The following is an 18,406-nucleotide window of genomic DNA, read 5'->3' as shown; positions in this document are numbered from 1 at the left end:
TTCCATTATGCAAAAAATAGATTCAGTTATTCTCCACACAGCCTTATGGCAACAAAACTTACTTGTGGGAGAGCAAGCTGTGGGTTAAAATCTTGCTCTGGCCACGTTCCTTTTCGTTCGTTCTACAATTATGTTTTATTAAAATCAGCTTGTCTCTCAATGCGACACTAATATATTCTCTCTTGCAACTCAATTCTTTTCTAAACCAAGCTTAATTCTCTCCCTAACCAAAAAAAAAAAAAAAAAAAAAAGAGTGCTATCTGATCAAAACCATTTTATAAATACAAAAAGCCAAGTTATAAAGAGGGTCAGCCCTGTAAAGGTGGGATACCATCAGAGAAGTCCAAGTTAGACAGGGGCTAGTTATCTTAAAAGCCAAGTTAAACAAGACACCATTTGGGGCTAATGGCTCAACCACATACACTCCCCATGTGAAAGTTTATCAATCCTTTGGGACACTACTTAGCCCTAAGTGTCTCTTGTTTAACTTGGCCATTTCAACAGCTAGCCCCCTTCCTAACTTGGCTCTCATCTACAGATATCACACCTCCAAACAGCTGATCTTTTTCTGCCTAACTTGTCTTTTTTATTTTTCCATTCCACACTGGCTAAATGTTTTTGATCAGGAGCCATATACACCACACTTCTGAGGACACAAATAAATGCTGAATATTACATGCAGTTGTAACTACATGGCTGAGGCCCAGATACAATCACCCTTATTACATTAAAGGTTTGTTAATTTAAATTATTTCTAACTGATTCAAAGACAGTCATATAGGCATTCCTTCATTCTTCCATAAGACTGTGATAAGCACTGTGATGTGGAAAAAATGAGGATATACTTCAGTAGATAGTAACCCAACAGGCTTTTTTCTTTCAGAATGTATAGTTTCCAGTATGCATTAAAAATCTGCCATCAGCATTATAAATCTTGATACTTCATATGGGTTTGTCCTGTGTATTATTCAATCCCCAAGCTCCAATATGTCAGCTAAAGTTTGGAGCTGTCCAATATAAGTCACAGTCCCAAATAATAAAATAGTAACTATCATCAGCCATTAGAAAACTTTTGAAAGTTGGAAACTTATTCTTTCCCAGAACAAGGCATAAAAAGAAAATGTTTTCTTCTCAGTTTTCACTCCACCCTGACAGCAAGCAGGGAAACAAATTTGCAGTGTTTGATTTCTCTTTTACTAGAAATTAAGCCTACTCTGCTTCTAAAAGCCCAAGTTACATCTAGAGTTGTGTGCAAAGCTCTTCAAGGCTAAGCAACAAAATTTTAAGAATTCCAGTCGGCAAAGTACACAAGAAGCATTCCTGTGCTTTACCTCAAAGTTACACTTTACAGCTAAACCACAGCTATACCATCTGAAACTCTGAATGTGTCTGATGCAATACTGCGTGTTGATACAGAGCTACTCTAAGAAGAGGAAAATCTTGGGATGGAAGAAAGTGATGTAAATGAAGAAGAAAACAGTACTCTTCCTTCTTTGTTATTGTTTATACAGCCCTCAAGAACACTAACAGCAGGTTCAAGCTATAAACTGGCATTCTTTGCAATATGGCATTGGGCTGGCAATGTTATCCCATCCACTGAGGTCACTTAGCATTATCATTTCCACTAGAAAATGAAGCAAAGACCTGATTATTTGTGGACAGTAAAATATTTATGGCCCAATCCCAAGATTAAATATCAAGAAATTCAGGCAAAACATTTGCTGTGCAGTTACATTCTGAGAACTAAAAAAAATCTTATCATTATTTGTACTGAAAAGTACTTGAATTGAGCACTGTAAGATACAAGGATTTTCCCTCACAAAATCTTTATGTTGGAGAGATTACACGGTTGGAGTTTTTTAAAGATTTAATGTTCTTTATTTGAACTTCCTAACAGGCTGCAAGACTCCCAACATTAGCCAATTGTTAATTAAGTCTTGTTGACATACTTCTAACTAGTCTGAAGTATTACAAAACACCATCTTCTACAAAACAAGTAATTTTTTTTTAATTACCTGAAGACAGTCCTAAGCTTTAGGGCATAGAAAATATTCTGGAAGAAGGTATGGCTGTCATCTCATTTCCATTTTTTCACATTTTATTTTAATTATAAATAAAATAATTACTATAATTTCTCATGAAGAAGCAGGTTTATAAGAAAGTTAACTTTTGAGATGGGTGCTGCACTCAAGCTTTTCAGAAGAAAAGACAGCCAGCAAAGCAAGGAAGAAAATGCACCATAGTGTTGGAACGGAGAGGAGACAGGGCAGAGTGGAGAGCAAGACTGAGATCAAAGGAGAGCAAAAGCCATTGGCAAGAGCAAACAAGTTCAGAGCAGTGAATTAAGGTGTCAGGAGGATGGAAAAGGCCCTCATAGCTGCTGCTATTGTTCAGAGTGAAGGTTTCTGCTTTGCTCTAAAACTGGGAGCTGGTGGGCCTCAATTGACATTTTTTCCCGGAGTTTCTTCTCTGGGGGAAGTGTCCCAAAGGCACCACATTTCCATAATCTATATATCTGAGACCCTGCTCTGGCTTTTTGTGCCTGAGAGTCTGAGGGTCAGTCCCAACAGCCCTGTCCCCAAAACCCCATCCCTGAGCTGCAGCCCAGGCACTGGGAAGACACAAGCCCCAAGCACCCCTTTGCCTTTTGCCCTTCTGCCTCCTTTATCTTTGAGAGGTAAGGAATTATTTCATGAACTCGAAATTAATTTCTAAAGAGAGCCTTACAAAACTGCTGCCATCCACATTTTCAAAATTATTTATTAGAAAAATTATTCTACCCCATTGCCAAAGCTTCTATTTCATTTGAGTCTTTACATTTTCATATCATATTTTGCAATTTAATGAATCACTATCCTACCTTGTTTTTAAAAAGCTTAAAAGATTTTTCAGCATAGCACTTCTAATTATAACTAGCACTGATCAAATGCTTTCAGTCAAGTAAGGTTTTACAAGAAAAATTCTATCTTTTGCCAAATTGAAAAAATGCACTGTTTTCCCACATTTTAGCACAATTATACAAAAAAAGAGGCACTTCTGCAAGAAGCTGCTTTGATTTTACAAAAATAATCAAAATTAATTATTTTGGAACAAGCAGGAAAATAATCTCTAGACTAAGTGAAACAACATGCAAAATTTGCCCAAATACTCAGTTTGATTTTTATCTAAATTAAAAGTGTTGGCATCTTCTGGCTCATCAGAATACCAGACAGTTTTAAGAAAAAACTAAGCTTTGCAATGAACATGAATAGTATCTGATTCCTCAGAGGTATAATGGAAAATGAGTAGTAGCAGAATTAGTGGAAAATGGAGGCCAATAAATCTTCTAGGGATTTATTTGAATAAGCACATTTTAGTGAAGTTTAAATACAAGTAAACTCAAGTGCAATGTGATTCATTGACTTCAGATTTAAATGAACAGCTCTCAAATAATCATGTCAAGAAATACTGAATGAGTGCTAAGTGTAAATATACATTTCTGTGGAAAGAAAAATTGGAAAGAACTGCTTTTGCAAATTCTAATACTGTTGCAAATACATGGCTGCAAAGGAATAACACTGGGATATTAAAAATTTTTTAGCTAGCAATACACAGTGAAATTTTAGATGTAGAGCCAAAAGGAAGCAAAATAAATAATAAAATAAATTAAGCATGTTGTTCAGACACATGACTCGAAAATTAAAATAGTGCAGAGAAAAAATATATGAATCAAAATATGTAAGTAGCACCTAAAGCCAACACTGATACTCCAGATTATCAAGGCTAAATCTAAATATGGCAACAGCAGAACATTTTTTTCCACTACATTAATGTTTAGTATTATGTTTACTGTTAGAATCCATTCAGCTCCTTATTATATAAATGAAGAGGTTTTAGAGACATGGGCATGTACAGCATTTTAAATACATCAGATGTACATAATGTGTGGCATAAAAGTGTTGAGACAAATTCTGATTAAGAAAGAGAGAAGCCCAGTTGGATGTGAGGTGACTACATTAGCATGTTTCTGTCTATCAACCAACACTACTATTTATAGATGTTCTACTTCTTAAAATATGAACTGTACTCTGTCTTTAGGTTCTAAAATACAAAAAGGGAAAGAAACCACATATCTGATACATGCCAGACTTCTACTAAAAAAAAAAAAGGCCTGGTAATAGTTATAATGCCTCAAAAGTTTTAGTTTGAATAGAGTGAAAATTAGGTTATACATAGAAAAACAATAAAACCTGCTGGTGTTTGCCATTACAGAGCAAACAAACTGAACTAACTTATGTGATTTCAAAAAAGATGGACAGTGGGGGAAAACAGCAGCAGTACAAGTGGAAAAGAAACAAAATTTATGTTATCAAGGGGGAATTACAGGAGAAAGGGAAAGAAGTTAGCAGTTATGAGGACATTGTACTTTGCTTTACACACACCTCAGAGTAGTCAATAATGTCATAGACTGGGGTTAACAGAGTATGTTGCTCAAGTGTTTTAAACAAAATAGCCTAATCTTAGACAAACAATTTGAGACTAAAATGCTTAAAGTGTATCTCTTGATTTTCCGAAGTTCAGTTCCCTGTGACTACTGCCAGAACTGCAGGGTGCTGAGCCCTCCAAAGGAGCAGCTACAACTATCCCATCTCAGACTTAGCACTTGATTTTAAAAGTCATGGCTTCTCCTTTCTTGAGAAAAAGGATCCTAGCTCGGCATGCTTGTTAAAACTTAAATTACCAGTTGCAGCAAAATAAAAGGTTGGATTCTTTCAGTAAAGGAGCCATTTCAATCTTCCAGTTACTTAACCACTAAAAAAAGATCATGCCATGCCCCAGCAGCGGACAAAGTGCTGCCTATGGAGTTCTCCAGCATGGCTCAAAGCTGTTATAATAATGCTTGGAACTTAGATACCACTTTTCATCTTCAAAGCAGTTTACAAACATTAACTAATTAATCCACACAACATCCCTCAGGCCCACTTGGATCAAAAATGGGGAACTGCATGCTGGGACCTGAATCCTCTGTGGGCCCTAGCTCCAAATTAAAGATGAGCAATCTGCTTTTTTTTTTTTTTTCTAAATAGACTCCTGATATATTGCCAATGCAGCCCTCTGTTGGGCAACATTTGGATGCCCCCAGCTTTAATCTCTATTAAAGTATCATGCCCCAGTCTGCCTTTGTTAATTTTGGATGTCTTGGAATCTATTAAATGTGGCACAGTTTCTTGAGCTTTTAACAAAGCTTTAGCTTTGAAAACGCATCTTCTTTTGTCTTCATTCTAGCTGGCTTCCACACAAAGATCTTTTAGATGAGATAGATACTGAAGTTTTCCGTTGTTGTTGACGCATTAGCCTTAACTATTAACATATTCAGCACGATTTTCTAATATTTAACATCGCTTTTGCAGTGGCACATAACTGTTGCTCTTTACAAACGCTAAGAGACAGCTCCTCCTCTGATGCAAACTGGACTGCCAGTTTACAACAGCCCAGGAACTGACCCAAGAAGTTTAGCAGGGAGTTGGCTGCTACTATGACATTGTGTCAGACTGAGTCAGGAGACTGGCTGCATCCACCTCCAAATAGGAACATTAGCATTTAAAATAAACAGAATGACACTGTAAACCAGCAACACGAAAATAAGCATCTGCAAAAGGATCTTGGGGAATGACATCAACAGACAAAAGAGTGTCTACTCCCAGTGGGAAACGAACACCAAAACAGCAGTGGAATGCTCTTAAACTAATTATTACATTGCTGGACTTGGGAATGGAAAATACTACAAAAAGGTAGTACATTGAAGCACTGTTATGGAGCATAAAGGGTTCACAGTCTATCTTGGAAAGTAAAGCCATTTGTGTTCCCTGACTGAATGAAGATGCCAACTTTCTCAGAAAAAGCCTAAACTAAAATAGCACCTATAGTACCTAAAAGATTCTGGGTGGAAAATAGTTGCCCAAACCTCAAATATGCTGAAACTTTAGCATCTGCACACAAATCCAAATTTCCCTCTCCTCTGCACAGGTTTAAATGTATAATTAAATCCACCAACTTAGCTGGTGGTTTTCCAAAACAAAGTGGATATTGGATTGGACTCTGGCTGTAAAGATTTATATCTATACACATTCCTATTTTGATTTCCAGCTTCCTCAAATGTTTGAGGAATGGTGACATTTAATTAAGAAACTATGGAGGGGGCGCTGTTTGGGTTCCAATCATTAATCATTTGAAACTTCACCATACCTGTAGTGTCGGAAAATCTCTTCTTCCACCTGGGTGGTAAAGTCACATTTGGTACATGAGTGTTCTTTGTTCTCCTTGAGCGTCAGCGGCCCCTCTGCCCCTGGTAGGGCGTTTGTTTCTGGTTTGACATCAGACGCTTGGCCGTCGTGTGCATTCTCATAGTGGAGCAGGAGAACGTCCACGTCGGGAGTGGAGAATGAGCACTGATGGCACTGGTGTTTGACTCTAGAGCTTCCTGTCACCCCTGGAGACAGGTGCAAAAGCAAGAGAGCACAGTGGGAACAATTACTTTTTCTGCAAGCAAATGGGTAAGTAATTTCTCCAAGGTGCTTTTCTGGGCTGCAGAGGCCTCGGGGACAGAACTGACAGTGCTTAATGGTACATTTATGAATGTTGTGTAGCTGCTGATAGTGACGGAGAAGTGGGCCCACCACTATTACATCTGGGCCATGGCTCTTTGAGTACCTAAAGTCACAAAACTGACAGTTGTAGCTTGTCACCATGCTGTCCTCTGCTCCTTTGCTACTCAAGTCTTTCTTTTTTGCCACACTCGCACCCTTTTCTGTCTTTGTCACTAACTCCCCATCTGTATTTTTGGCTAGATCATTCTGGTTAATGACAGATCCCCTAGAAAGCTTATCATTCAGATCTGGGTGGAGGCTTCCTGCCTGGCTTCCCCCATGCTGTTTGCTGTAATGTTCTAATAGTTTCAAAGAGCTGGACGATTCACAGCTGAAACTGCAAAATTTACACCAGTAGTAACTGGTAGTATCGGTACCATTTTGTCTAGAGGAATCTATTGGCTTGATGGGCACCGAATATCCAACTGGCGTATCATCTCCTGCTTTTACAGTGATTCTGTCTTGCCACTTCCCCAAGTCTCCAGAATCACATGGTCGAAGAGTAGGACTGGATTTATTGGAGTTTTTCTCTGAAGTTTTACCAGTATCAGAGGAGGGAAGGGCTGCTTTCATTTTGTTTGGGTGAGTCTGTAAGAAGTGTTGCTCTAGTTCAGTGGAGGAGTTGCCCATGTAGGTGAAATTGCAGAATTTGCAGCGGAAGTACTTGGTGTTGCCTTGGCAATCTGGAGTTTTCCGCCCAATTCCAATGAAGGTTCCACCTAAAGTAACCTGTGAATAAAGAATAAGGTCATTTTAGCTCCACTGTATATTTATTCAAATAGCAAGGAGTGGAAGTGGGGGGAAAGAGAAATAGAAAGGAATTGATTCATAAGCTTCTTTTATTAATCACTACCACCATCTTCATGTGTACCATGTAAGATATCATACATATACCCTCACATTTGTATTTAACATTTGTTGATGAATATTTTTAAATGTTTCTCATAGCTGAATATATATTCCATATGAATAACAAATACATTGATTTGCAGAGACTGAGGCAAACGTGCAGAAGATTATCTTAGTGCTGATAGGACTGTTCCTTCCTTCACTGTATCATTAAATAGTATCACTGACAGAAGATCCAATAATCAGTTCCCACAGCTCTGAACCCTTTGAAAGCAGACTTTCCTGGGAGACTATACCAGGTGTGGAAGAAAAAAAACAACCCTCAGTCTTCTGACTTAGATGCTTTAATCATATTTGTTCTTTACAAAGAGAATTGCTTTCTAAATTCAAGCAAGCAAAAATTTAATTTCAAATAACAAATTCAGTTTGTTGTGTCGGGAGTACGACCAATTCTTACAAAGATCATAACTACACGAGTATCCAGTATCCACCAGGATGCCTTTTGACAGAGCCATACTGGCTGATGTCTCAAACAAAAGGCAGTTTTCTCAAGGATTACTCACTGCAGACATTCTCCAAGGAAATCTTCTGTTCCTCTCATGCACAGAGCTCAATTTAGTAAAACAAGGATGGAAAAACTACAGTAGAAAAATGGCATGTGGCAAAGAAAACTACCACACCCAAGCCCATGACATCACTAATTACACACACAAAAAATAAGGTAGGTCTACTTAACTGTTCTGATGATGTCTGAGCAAAATGCTCTGCAGGAAGGGAAGAAGGCTTCCAGGGCTGATGTTATTAAAGCCCGTGTTCTCACAGCAAGGCAGGCCTGCCCTTCCCAGGAGTGCACCACACCTGCCCCTGACATCAGGGGGAGATTTGCTGCTCCTGTACAACTGGTTTGAAGGCCAAAGAAACAATCTCTCTCATTTTGTCTCTTGACAAAAATGTCACCATTGCAAAGCTTCTTTTTCTGAGTAGCAAATAGTGTACAGCATCCAGAAGATAATTCCCAAAATCCACAGACATCGACTCCTTTGCCATCATCCACTCTATGCCACATGGTGTAGACATGGGTGGAAGCTCCCTTGTGACATACTCTCATTTTTTACACCCAGAAAATGTCTTACAGGGAATATAAAATTGAGCCTTGCAGAGTTTGATTTGCATTCTCCCAACCAGTAAATGTATTACTACATTTCTGCAGGTTTCAGTTCTAATGCATTAGGCAAATGGTGTAATTATTTTTCTTCTCCTCCTCAACAGCTATGCCACAAAGATAACATGATCACTGCTCATTGAGTATCACACCAAATGGAAAGACTCAGACATACAGAGAGCATGAAATGTAAACATTTTTAAATGTAATATTAATAATGCCTTTTAGCCATTTAGCTCAGAAAATGAAATGCTATCCTTTATACCTCATCAGAATTGAGCATGTATAGTGACGCAATGAGTTACTAAACCATGATATAATGAGCTGCCTCTCTTCAGCCTCCAAATCTTTCTTCTGTTTATTTTTTTTCTTAAGGAAGCAAAATCCCCATGCACTGGTTAAAACTTTTCCTTAAATAAACTGAAAATGGCTTTCTGTTTGTTTAGGAAACATATCTCATTAGGCAATGGTGAGTCAGGCAGGCAAATCATTAGGACTTAGCTGTAAGAACATTTTCACTTTCAACTGGGACTCCACATTCTGCTATCAAATTATGAACTTGGTTTTGAAGAGGTTCTTTGCAAGAGGGATGTTTAACAGGTCTTCTGTAGTGCAGGAGTTACCTCCCTTTATTTATTTTATGGCAGGCAAGAATTGGAGACAAAGCCAGGCTGAGCCTGATCCCATTGACAAAAGTGGGATCTGGGCTTGCCCTTCCAGTATCTAGCACTTAAGGTCTTCATCCAGTACATTATTTCAATGTTCAAAGTCTTAGTGGTGTCAAAAGACAACTTAAAGAAAGCACTGATGCAATTAAGTAAATAGAAAATAACAGCAGTTCACTGCATGATTACATAAGCTGTAAGGTGATCTGGTTTCGTTCATTTAATTAGATATGTGTGTTTGTTCTGTGCATGCACAGAAGACTGACCAAAATGCTTTACCTTAAATGGCTCTAATGAGTAAATACACTGATTACTCTCAACTGTCCAGCCACAGAGTTGCAGATAACAAACCTATTTTGCAGACACTCTGTGGACGCCAGTTACAAACTCTGAGTGACAATAATCCCAGCTGCCAGTCATTGCTAATTATTTTTATTTCAGAACATTGGTAAAATGTATAGTACTACTATTTTCTACACAGGACTCTAAATCACATCACTTCTGTAACTTGTGCTAATCCTGCTTAGTGGTCTACACAGCAAGTTTGTGTTCCATGCTAATACATCCTTCTCTGCATCACAAGAGGATAAAGTAGAATTAAATATTCCCACAGTGCTTGTGTTAAGTTCTTGTAATGTGGGAGATACATCTTTACATCACTCGAATGTAATTGATTACCAGTTATTGGTTCGGAATTTCCCTGAATACCTGCCACAATTCAAAATAATTCTTTGCATTAGACCATGCATGTGAAAAGTAATTCAGGGTCACCTTAATGTTATTACACTCAAAAGCCTCCTTTCATACACAGCAAAGCCTACTGAAAGCTCCATGAAGGTCGTCATTCAAAGACAACTAAAGAAACTGATTTCCATGCAGAGAGGTTGGGAGAAGCACTGGAAGTGACAGTATAAACTGAATCTGTTTCAGCTTTCAGCCAGCCACATTTGAAAGAAACCCACACATTTGCAGAACTGTTTGGATTCCCACACTTTGCTCAAATCTTGGCTTGACTTCCAGATTTTCCAGTTACACGTTGTATGTCTATGTACAGGCACTAAACTTCTTCACTGGGGGATGTAATTGTCCTTCACCTTCTGCTTTCTCTGATCTGCCCCACAAAGAGGAAAAGTAAAGGAGAAAGAGAAAGCAGAGTATGGCTGGATGGATGGATGGATGGATGGATGGATGGATGGATGGATGGATACAGATAGAGAGATAGAGATATAGATAGATAGATAGATAGATAGATAGATAGATAGATAGATAGATAGATAGATAGATAGATAGATGGATGATAGATAGATATTGAGGTATACATACTATAGCAATCAATATCCACATTTCTGTGTGGTATCAGAAGTGATAGATTCTTGTATTTACTCCCTTATTTCATTCTAATCCCAACAAAATTTCATCTCCTGCACTGCTCTAACAGAGTTACATTTCCTTAAGGAGACACTTCTTCCCAACATAAAAAAGAACCTAAAGAAAAGCAATGCTAAAATTCTGCAATTCTGTTCTAGTACTGGAGTCCAAAGTTAGTGACACAGCCAGTAACTGTCATGAACAGAGGTACAGCTTGTAGAGGAAATATAGGAGCAACTATAGATCAACAGTTCCCTCAACACACGAAGGAGAAAATTAATCTTCACAATTCTCTTTTTAAAGAGAACCTAACATACAAGTTCAGACTGTGGAAACATGATTTAATTCTTCCCTTCATTTGCTTATGAAACCTTGGGATTATCACTTACTTCTGCAGCATCTCAACTATGGCAATATAGTTGGTATTAACTATTACGCTGTACAAAAAAAAGACAGATATTAGAATGGTTTTTCCATCTTGTGCTAGATGTGGTTGCACTGATATTCTTTAAAAATTACTCTTCAAAGCTCTGTCTCATTCTGGGATTAGACTGAAATATATTTCACAGTAAGAGTTCCATAAACTCAAAACTCTTAATCATTAAGTTTATTCATCAGTGGGGGAAATTGTCAAAATCTGAAGCTCATGTGTTAATACAACTAAGCTATCTCCTCAAACACCACACACATTTCCAAAAATAGCCAGAAAAAGGAGAAAAGATAGCACGATAATTGACAGTGTTTCAAGATGTACTTTCTAAAGTATGTTGGCAAGTACGTCAACAAAGCTGTGTAATTGCACTATATGTTTCCAACAGATATGTCTACATTAATTAGTCAAGACAATGACTTCATGGAATAGATGGACTTGAGCAAAGAGAAGTACTTTCTTCTTTCTTTTTTTTTTTTTTTTAATGGGTCTTTGATTTTTATTTTGCCCTTGGTCCAAATGCTACCCCTATTCTCTCTCCTGCTTTTCAAAATTCAGTCCTAAATTCCATCACACCAAACCAGTTTACAGATACTTCTTACAGAACCAGAAAAAAATCACCAAGGAAGAGAAAATCTGCCCACTCCTGTATTCATGTATTTCATGCAGAAAATTCTACCAGCAGCAACTATATCCACATAAGAGATTCAACCACAAGGATTACATGCTCAGGGTAAAGCTGTCTTTGACCCCTGGCTTCTTCTGCAAGTACTGATTAGAATCCATCTGCACTGGAACATCAAACGTTAATCTTTTTTTTTTTTTTTTTTCCTTACCTGGGTTACAGCTTTGGCTAATCAGGAGGTGAAAGGCTCCAGATCCCTTACCAATCTTCTGAGCCATCCAGTCTGCCTTTGCAATTACTCTTAATCTTCTAATCCTAAAATATTTTCTAATGCTCTTGTTTATTCATTTGCTTTGTGCAATATAGCATCCAGAACATTTTAACCATCCCACATTTATGAAGTTCTTCATGTCATGCAGGCCAGAACAGATTCCTGGCTTTCATGCAAGTTTGTGTAACACCACCCAGTTCTCTAACCTCCCCTGTGGAGAATTCACTCCCTCTCACTCTCTTTCTGCATTTTAAACTAGGAGAGTCTTCAGAGTATATTCTTAGAACTATTTACTTTGATTAATTTATAGGTACATAAATCCATGTTGCACAAGTGAAGCAAAAACTCAGGGCAAACTCCTAGCTTTCTGGGCTGTTCATACTTACCAAAACAAGAAAGCAAGCTATTGGATCACATTCATTCAAAGTAAGTGCATTCTTCCTGAGATTTATTCTGTTGCCATTGAACCCAACACAGTTTTTGTGTCATTAGAATTTTTTAAGTATTTTTAAAACAAAGACTGTGACAGAACAATAACAGAACTTAAATTAAGATCAGGAGACCAGATGTGCAAAACCAACAAAAGAAAGAAAGAGAAAATCAAGACTTTCATTTGCTAACTAGTGCTACTAGACTAGTATATAAAGAAGCACCATTCCTTCTATTCTCTGCAGATAAAATTACCAGACAGTTCCTTGGCTACTGTAAACTCACACAGCCTTACAGGCTTAGAGGCAAACTCGCACTGATTTATACCAGAAGAAAACCTAGTTGGTTTCTTTTTTCCCCAGGAACTTTATTTTTTGAGCTCTCATCCTTCCTGTAGGCTATCTTAGCAGTTTATAACTTTAAATATAAGCACTAATATTACTAGTCTCACCAACTGTTTTTATTAGCTGCTCTTCAAACACTACCAAATACCCCTGCAATAAGGTAAGGAATATCAACACATAACTTCGCTTTGAAGCCTGTGAGTATATATCACATCAGTTGTTCCACAAACTGTCCATCCCAATATTCTAATATTAGTATAGACTACTTCTCCCTGCAAGGCAGCTAAAATAGCTTATTTCTGCCACAGAGCAAGGCAATGTTTCCAGGCACTTACTGTGTAAGTGCAGCTGACATGCTGTAAATCACTGCCCATCATTCTGAAGAGTAAACGTGCAAATATCTCCATAGAAGTGATATAAAGAACTTCTACTGCATATAATCGTACAAATCATTGCCTATGAGCTATTGTCAATATAGAAGTTAAATACCTCTTCCATGTGCTTTTTCACATAATATTTGTAAATATGCATGTATGCAGTTATACATGCATTAAGAAGCAAATATATGTATATGTTGCTCCCAAGCAAATGCACTTATGGACTTCTTTATATGTGTGATTTACCACCACCAATTTCTCTACCTGCCATCTTTTTTTTTTTCATGTCAGTTGTTTAAAAGAGATCACTGAATCCTGTGCTCCTGAGAAGTGACACTCTCAAGTGTGCAATGCAGCCTCCAAGCCTGATCATGACCCAGAAGTAAGATTCAAAATAAATAGGTATGCCCACATGCAGGTGCAACACTCAAAGAGAGCTTGATAGTTTTCAGTTTATCAGCAAAGTGCCCAGGGAGTCTGCAACATGGCTGATATGAAGTGGGCCTTGTGTGACATCCACCTTCATGCGAGTTCCGTCCTAACACATGCTGCAAAAACTAGCATGGCACAATGTACTCAACAAGATCGGGGTACATAATATGCAGCAACAGTTGTTCAGTTTAGTTCATTCTAATTCCTGTATTCTGGACAATTAAGCCAAAATCACACAAACAATATAAAATTTGGATCCATTTCTAAGCATGCAAGGAAAAGGAAATTCATTCATATGCATGTTTGCTCACGTCAACCACTTATGCACCTGTGTCACCTTCTAGGAAGCCCACTTGATAACAAAGAACTTTAATGTTTGATTTGCTAATAATACAAAAAAGAAAATTATGTACTTGTTTAGGCCCCCAATCTGTAATTCTCACTGCATCACTATGAGTCCCTTTGCCAAAATCACCAAAACTTTATCATGAGAAGCGCTGCTGATTACAACTGTACCCCTAAAAATTACGACATTTTTTTAAGTCTTACCTTCACAGCGTCATATTCAATCTAACTGTTAATAAAAGCATGGAGGACAAAAAGCAGAACATACAAATAAAACCACTGTTTCTCATTCAGCTGAATCCTAGTTAGACTAGACTTTATACATGTCTAGTTACACATGTCTAAACTGAGAAGAGAAAACATGCCAGATTTGATACCCTGAAATCCAGACCACTAAAAACCAATCAGAGCATAACACCATGTAGACATAGAGAACTCACTGGTGATTTATAAAGGACAGAAGAGGAGGAGCTTTACAGACTCTGTGTGGGCACTTCTACCACTTTCTAGGACACTGAGCAGCCTGCTGGCTGAACATCCAGAAATGCTTTCAGTTGCTGTGAAATCTGGGAGCAGTTGCTAGCCTTATTCATTATATATACTTATATAATGTTCATTATATGTATTTAGATATGTAACCAATAGGTCAAGGGAAGTGGTTCTCCCCCTCTACTCTGCTCTCGTGAGACCCCACCTGGTCCATCTGGGGATGGGTATCCAGCCCTGGGGTTCCCAGCATAAGGCAGACAGGGACCTACTGGAGTGAGTCCAGAGGAGGCCATGAAGATGATCAGAAGGCTGGAGCACCTTTCCCATGAAGACAGGCTGTTCAGCCTGGAGAAGAGAAGGCTCTAGAGAGAATTTATAGCAGCCTTCCAGTACCTAAAAGGGCACAAGAATGCTGAAGAGGAACTTTTTATAAGAGCATGTAGTGACAGAACAAGGGGTGACAGCTTCAAACTGGAAGTGGATAGGTTTTAAATAAGATATTAGGAAGAAATTCTTCACCAGGAGAACAATTGAGGGACTGGAACAGGTTGCCCAGAGAAACAGTAGATGCTCCACCCAAAATGCCCAATCCCTGGTAGTGTTCAAGGCCAGATTGGATGGGGCTCTGAGCAACCTAGCCTACTGGAAGATGTTCCTGCCTATAGCAGGAGGGTTGGAACTAGATTAGGTTTAAGGTCCCTTCCAACCCAAATCATTCTGTGATTCATATATGACAAAGCATTAGGCTGAGTGGTATAAGGCAACTCTCACAATATTGGATGTCTAGAACCATAGAAAACAACTGCCAATAATCTCATATTATTCTGTGGAGTAGTAGATAATGCAGTCATTTATTCCTTTTCTTTCTCTCCCTCCCACCAGGTGCACTGAAATGCAATCAACAAACCTAATGATGGCTTTTACCACGCCATGCTTTTTCAGAAATTTGTCTTCTTGTATGTCTGTCTAGATCTAAAAACCATGAAACAATCAAAATCAGAGGACTAAATTAAAAAAAAAATTAAATTGTACAGTCACAATATTTTAAATGTCTGAAGAGAAGAGGAGGTAGATCTGTGCCAATGAGCTCCAGAACCAGGGCCATGCTGAGCAGGAAGCACCTCAAAGGTAGCATACACAATATGAAGCAACCATAAGAACTGCTGATCACTGCAGTCTGTCTTTATTCATGGCTGCATAAATACTCTTCTCCCTTGGGACATGCCATCTGAAACCCTTACCTGAACGCAGACATTTCTGTCCTTTCTTTGAGGGACACTATTCTCTTTTAAAACACACCAGGAAATGGGGTCACGCTCCCTTTTATACAATAGGCTAATGGCTTGAACACTTGTTCAGGAAACAGGAAAAGTGGGTTCCTTTCCTTGCTCTGTCAGAGGGGATCCAAGCCTGCTTCTTCACCTTTCTGGGCATGTCCTATGCCTTAGCTATAGGCTGCTATGTGCAAGACAGCACTCTCCAGCCTTCCTGTTGAAGCTGTCCCAATTACTACTCATTAAAAAATTGGGAGTCAGAAAAAGACTGCCTGCTCTCTACTTGCCAGCAACTTGCCTGTCTCCAGACGTTAACATACACATTAAAGAGTCATTAGATCAAACAGAGAAGGAGACTTAATCATACAGCAGCAAAGGCAATAGCTTTCAGCATCATAGCTGTTGACTTAGTCACATGAATTTTACTTTAAGTGAAGTCTTTAGATCCAGTATAAAGGCTACTGCTTTAGGCACGTCCACAAAGCCTAAAGCTCAATATCCAATATCCTCAAATATCCAGCAAGACAAAGTTGCCTATAGAGATTGATCAATTAGCTAAATGTGAAGAAAAAGTAATGGGGGGCACATCAGCAAAAGATCCATTGAATTCACTTCAAATATTATTTTGATAAAAGCTACAAAGCTGATTAACACAGTCCCTGGGAATTCAGAGATGTGATAGTGAATGTTTTCTGAAATCTATACTGGCAAGAAAGTTCATCTCCCAGAAACAGCTGAGTGATTTCACCCAATCCTATGGAATTCATTATAACTCAATGAACCAAAAACCTTTGAAGAGAAAAATGGGAACAAAGAGTACAGGAGATTTCCAACAGAAAATAACATTTTCTAAAAAGACAAAGGAATCTTGCTGCATAAAATGTTCATATCAAGTTAAAATCTGCACAATAGGAATGCCAGAAAGACTGGATTATTTACCCAGTTCCCAGACAAATTTTCTTTAGGTACTACAAAACACACTCCCAATATTTGAATACCTGTATGTGAAACCATACGTATATCCCCAGTTTTGCTGATTACACCCCCTAAAAGCTGCTTTTGGGGTTGAGAGGGTGTTTTTTGCCTATGGGTGAGGTTTAACTTCTGTGATACAAGTCCAAAAACACATTTGATTTCTTTTTCCAAGCCCTCAGCAAATGGACCACATCCCTAGATCTCTACAGATAGGATAGAAGATACCGTATTTTCCTGCACTCAGACATTTTCCCATTGCTTTTTGTTTGCCTTTGTTATGAATGCTAACTATGGGACTCCGTAGCATCCCTCACTACTACCTATCTTCACATACCATCATCTCCAACTGACTATTGTGAGCCAGATCAAAGTCAGTCATCTTCATCCTCTGGCTTCTGTGCCCACTTCCATGGCCTGAGACCGTAAATCTATCAATAACTTCCAGCCTAGCTACAACAGAACCATTTGCTAAGTGCAAGGGGATCAATAAATTAGATCCTAAGCCCAGTTCATTACTATTTCAAGTTAATTACAAAGGGATTATTTTCATTTAGCCCAGTACCTATACAAAATAATAGTGTTAACATGAACCAATTATTGTTATTCAGGTTCAGTTCCCTCTCATGTTATACAGGAGTTTGACTGAACTGATTTTAACTGGAGCACCAATCAATATGATCCCTTGTTGTGGTGGGAGATGCCAGCCATTCAGATGCATGAGAAAAAACCCTTCAAAATAGATATAGGAGTAATATAAACATGAGTGAATGCAAAAGGGATTTTCAAATGTTCTTTTACTTTGTTCATGAATCTCACAAAGCTGCTATGAATCTGGAGTGGGGGAGGAGAAAGCACAAAAATATTAATCAGTTACTTATCTTCTGACATGCTCTGGATCAATGCCTGGCGCACGTGCAATTGATGAAGTATGGCATTTGCCACAAAAGCTTATTTAATCTTCCATTCCCAAATTGACTAGGGAAAACTAGCACCCTTAAAAATTAATTTTCTAGGTGCAGGGTTTTTTTCTTTCAAATAAACAGCCAACATTGTATAGGCTGTCTGTTCTATTTTGGAAAATATTTTTTGTCTGAGAAAAGACTGATCTTAAGTAGATTATCTATGGACTATTTCCTACTGCTTTTTGTCTCCCCTGCAGTATCTTACTGCCAGAGTTTAGTAGACAAGTATAGTCTAGGTTCAGCTGTTTTATTTCTCATTCTATCAGTTCAAACTGAGATAGCTCACACATCTGTTTTATTTCTGAGAGCACTGCAAAGGAAAAGCATCCAGCTAATTCTAATCAAGCATAAACTTTCCTAAAAATAACTAAGGACCTAACGAAACAATTGTTTGGAGGAAATGAAAGTGTGTTTAGAAACTCAAATTCCTCTATACTGTATGTCTGAGCTGTTCCAGTTTGAATGTCTTCCTGACAGCACAGATCAGTTGCTCTAAGATGCTGTCCCTGGAGTCAGCACACTGAAACTATAGCAGGAAATCCAGGTATTAACATCATACTATGTGCTAATTATAAATCATCATTTCACAATCTGACATTATTCACTTCTAACCTCTTTTAACTACATCACGTATTTGCTTTCTAATCAGAGTTTGACAGGACAGAGTGTCTGACATGAGAAAGTGATCTTTTAGTAAGACAGCAGTTCAAAGATTGCAGCTTTTACACATAGTAACAACCTTAGTTTGATTTGCTGTTCCACAAAGAAATTGTAGAGTTTCTT

The 18,406-nt window shown here is 38.2% G+C and overlaps 1 protein-coding gene across 6 annotated transcripts in view; it reads right to left on the bottom strand.

The window, feature by feature from the left end:
• The window catches only part of TRPS1 (transcriptional repressor GATA binding 1), a 212,218-nt gene that overhangs the window by 149,007 nt on the left and 44,805 nt on the right, over window positions 1–18,406 (bottom strand). For 5 of the 6 annotated variants that reach the window (XM_077188469.1, XM_077188499.1, XM_077188474.1 and 2 more), the window contains one exon: window positions 6,226–7,355. In XM_077188469.1, the coding sequence (XP_077044584.1) occupies window positions 6,226–7,355 (1,130 nt within the window). The remainder of the gene's footprint in view (window positions 1–6,225; window positions 7,356–18,406) is intronic. The other variant, XM_077188505.1, reaches the window with a different exon arrangement.

Source organism: Agelaius phoeniceus, chromosome 1 (assembly GCF_051311805.1).
Source record: "Agelaius phoeniceus isolate bAgePho1 chromosome 1, bAgePho1.hap1, whole genome shotgun sequence".
In the NCBI taxonomy this organism is placed as follows: domain Eukaryota; kingdom Metazoa; phylum Chordata; class Aves; order Passeriformes; family Icteridae; genus Agelaius; species Agelaius phoeniceus.
The sequence above is the reverse complement of the archived record's forward strand: the minus strand, read 5'-3'. Positions and strand labels throughout refer to the sequence as shown.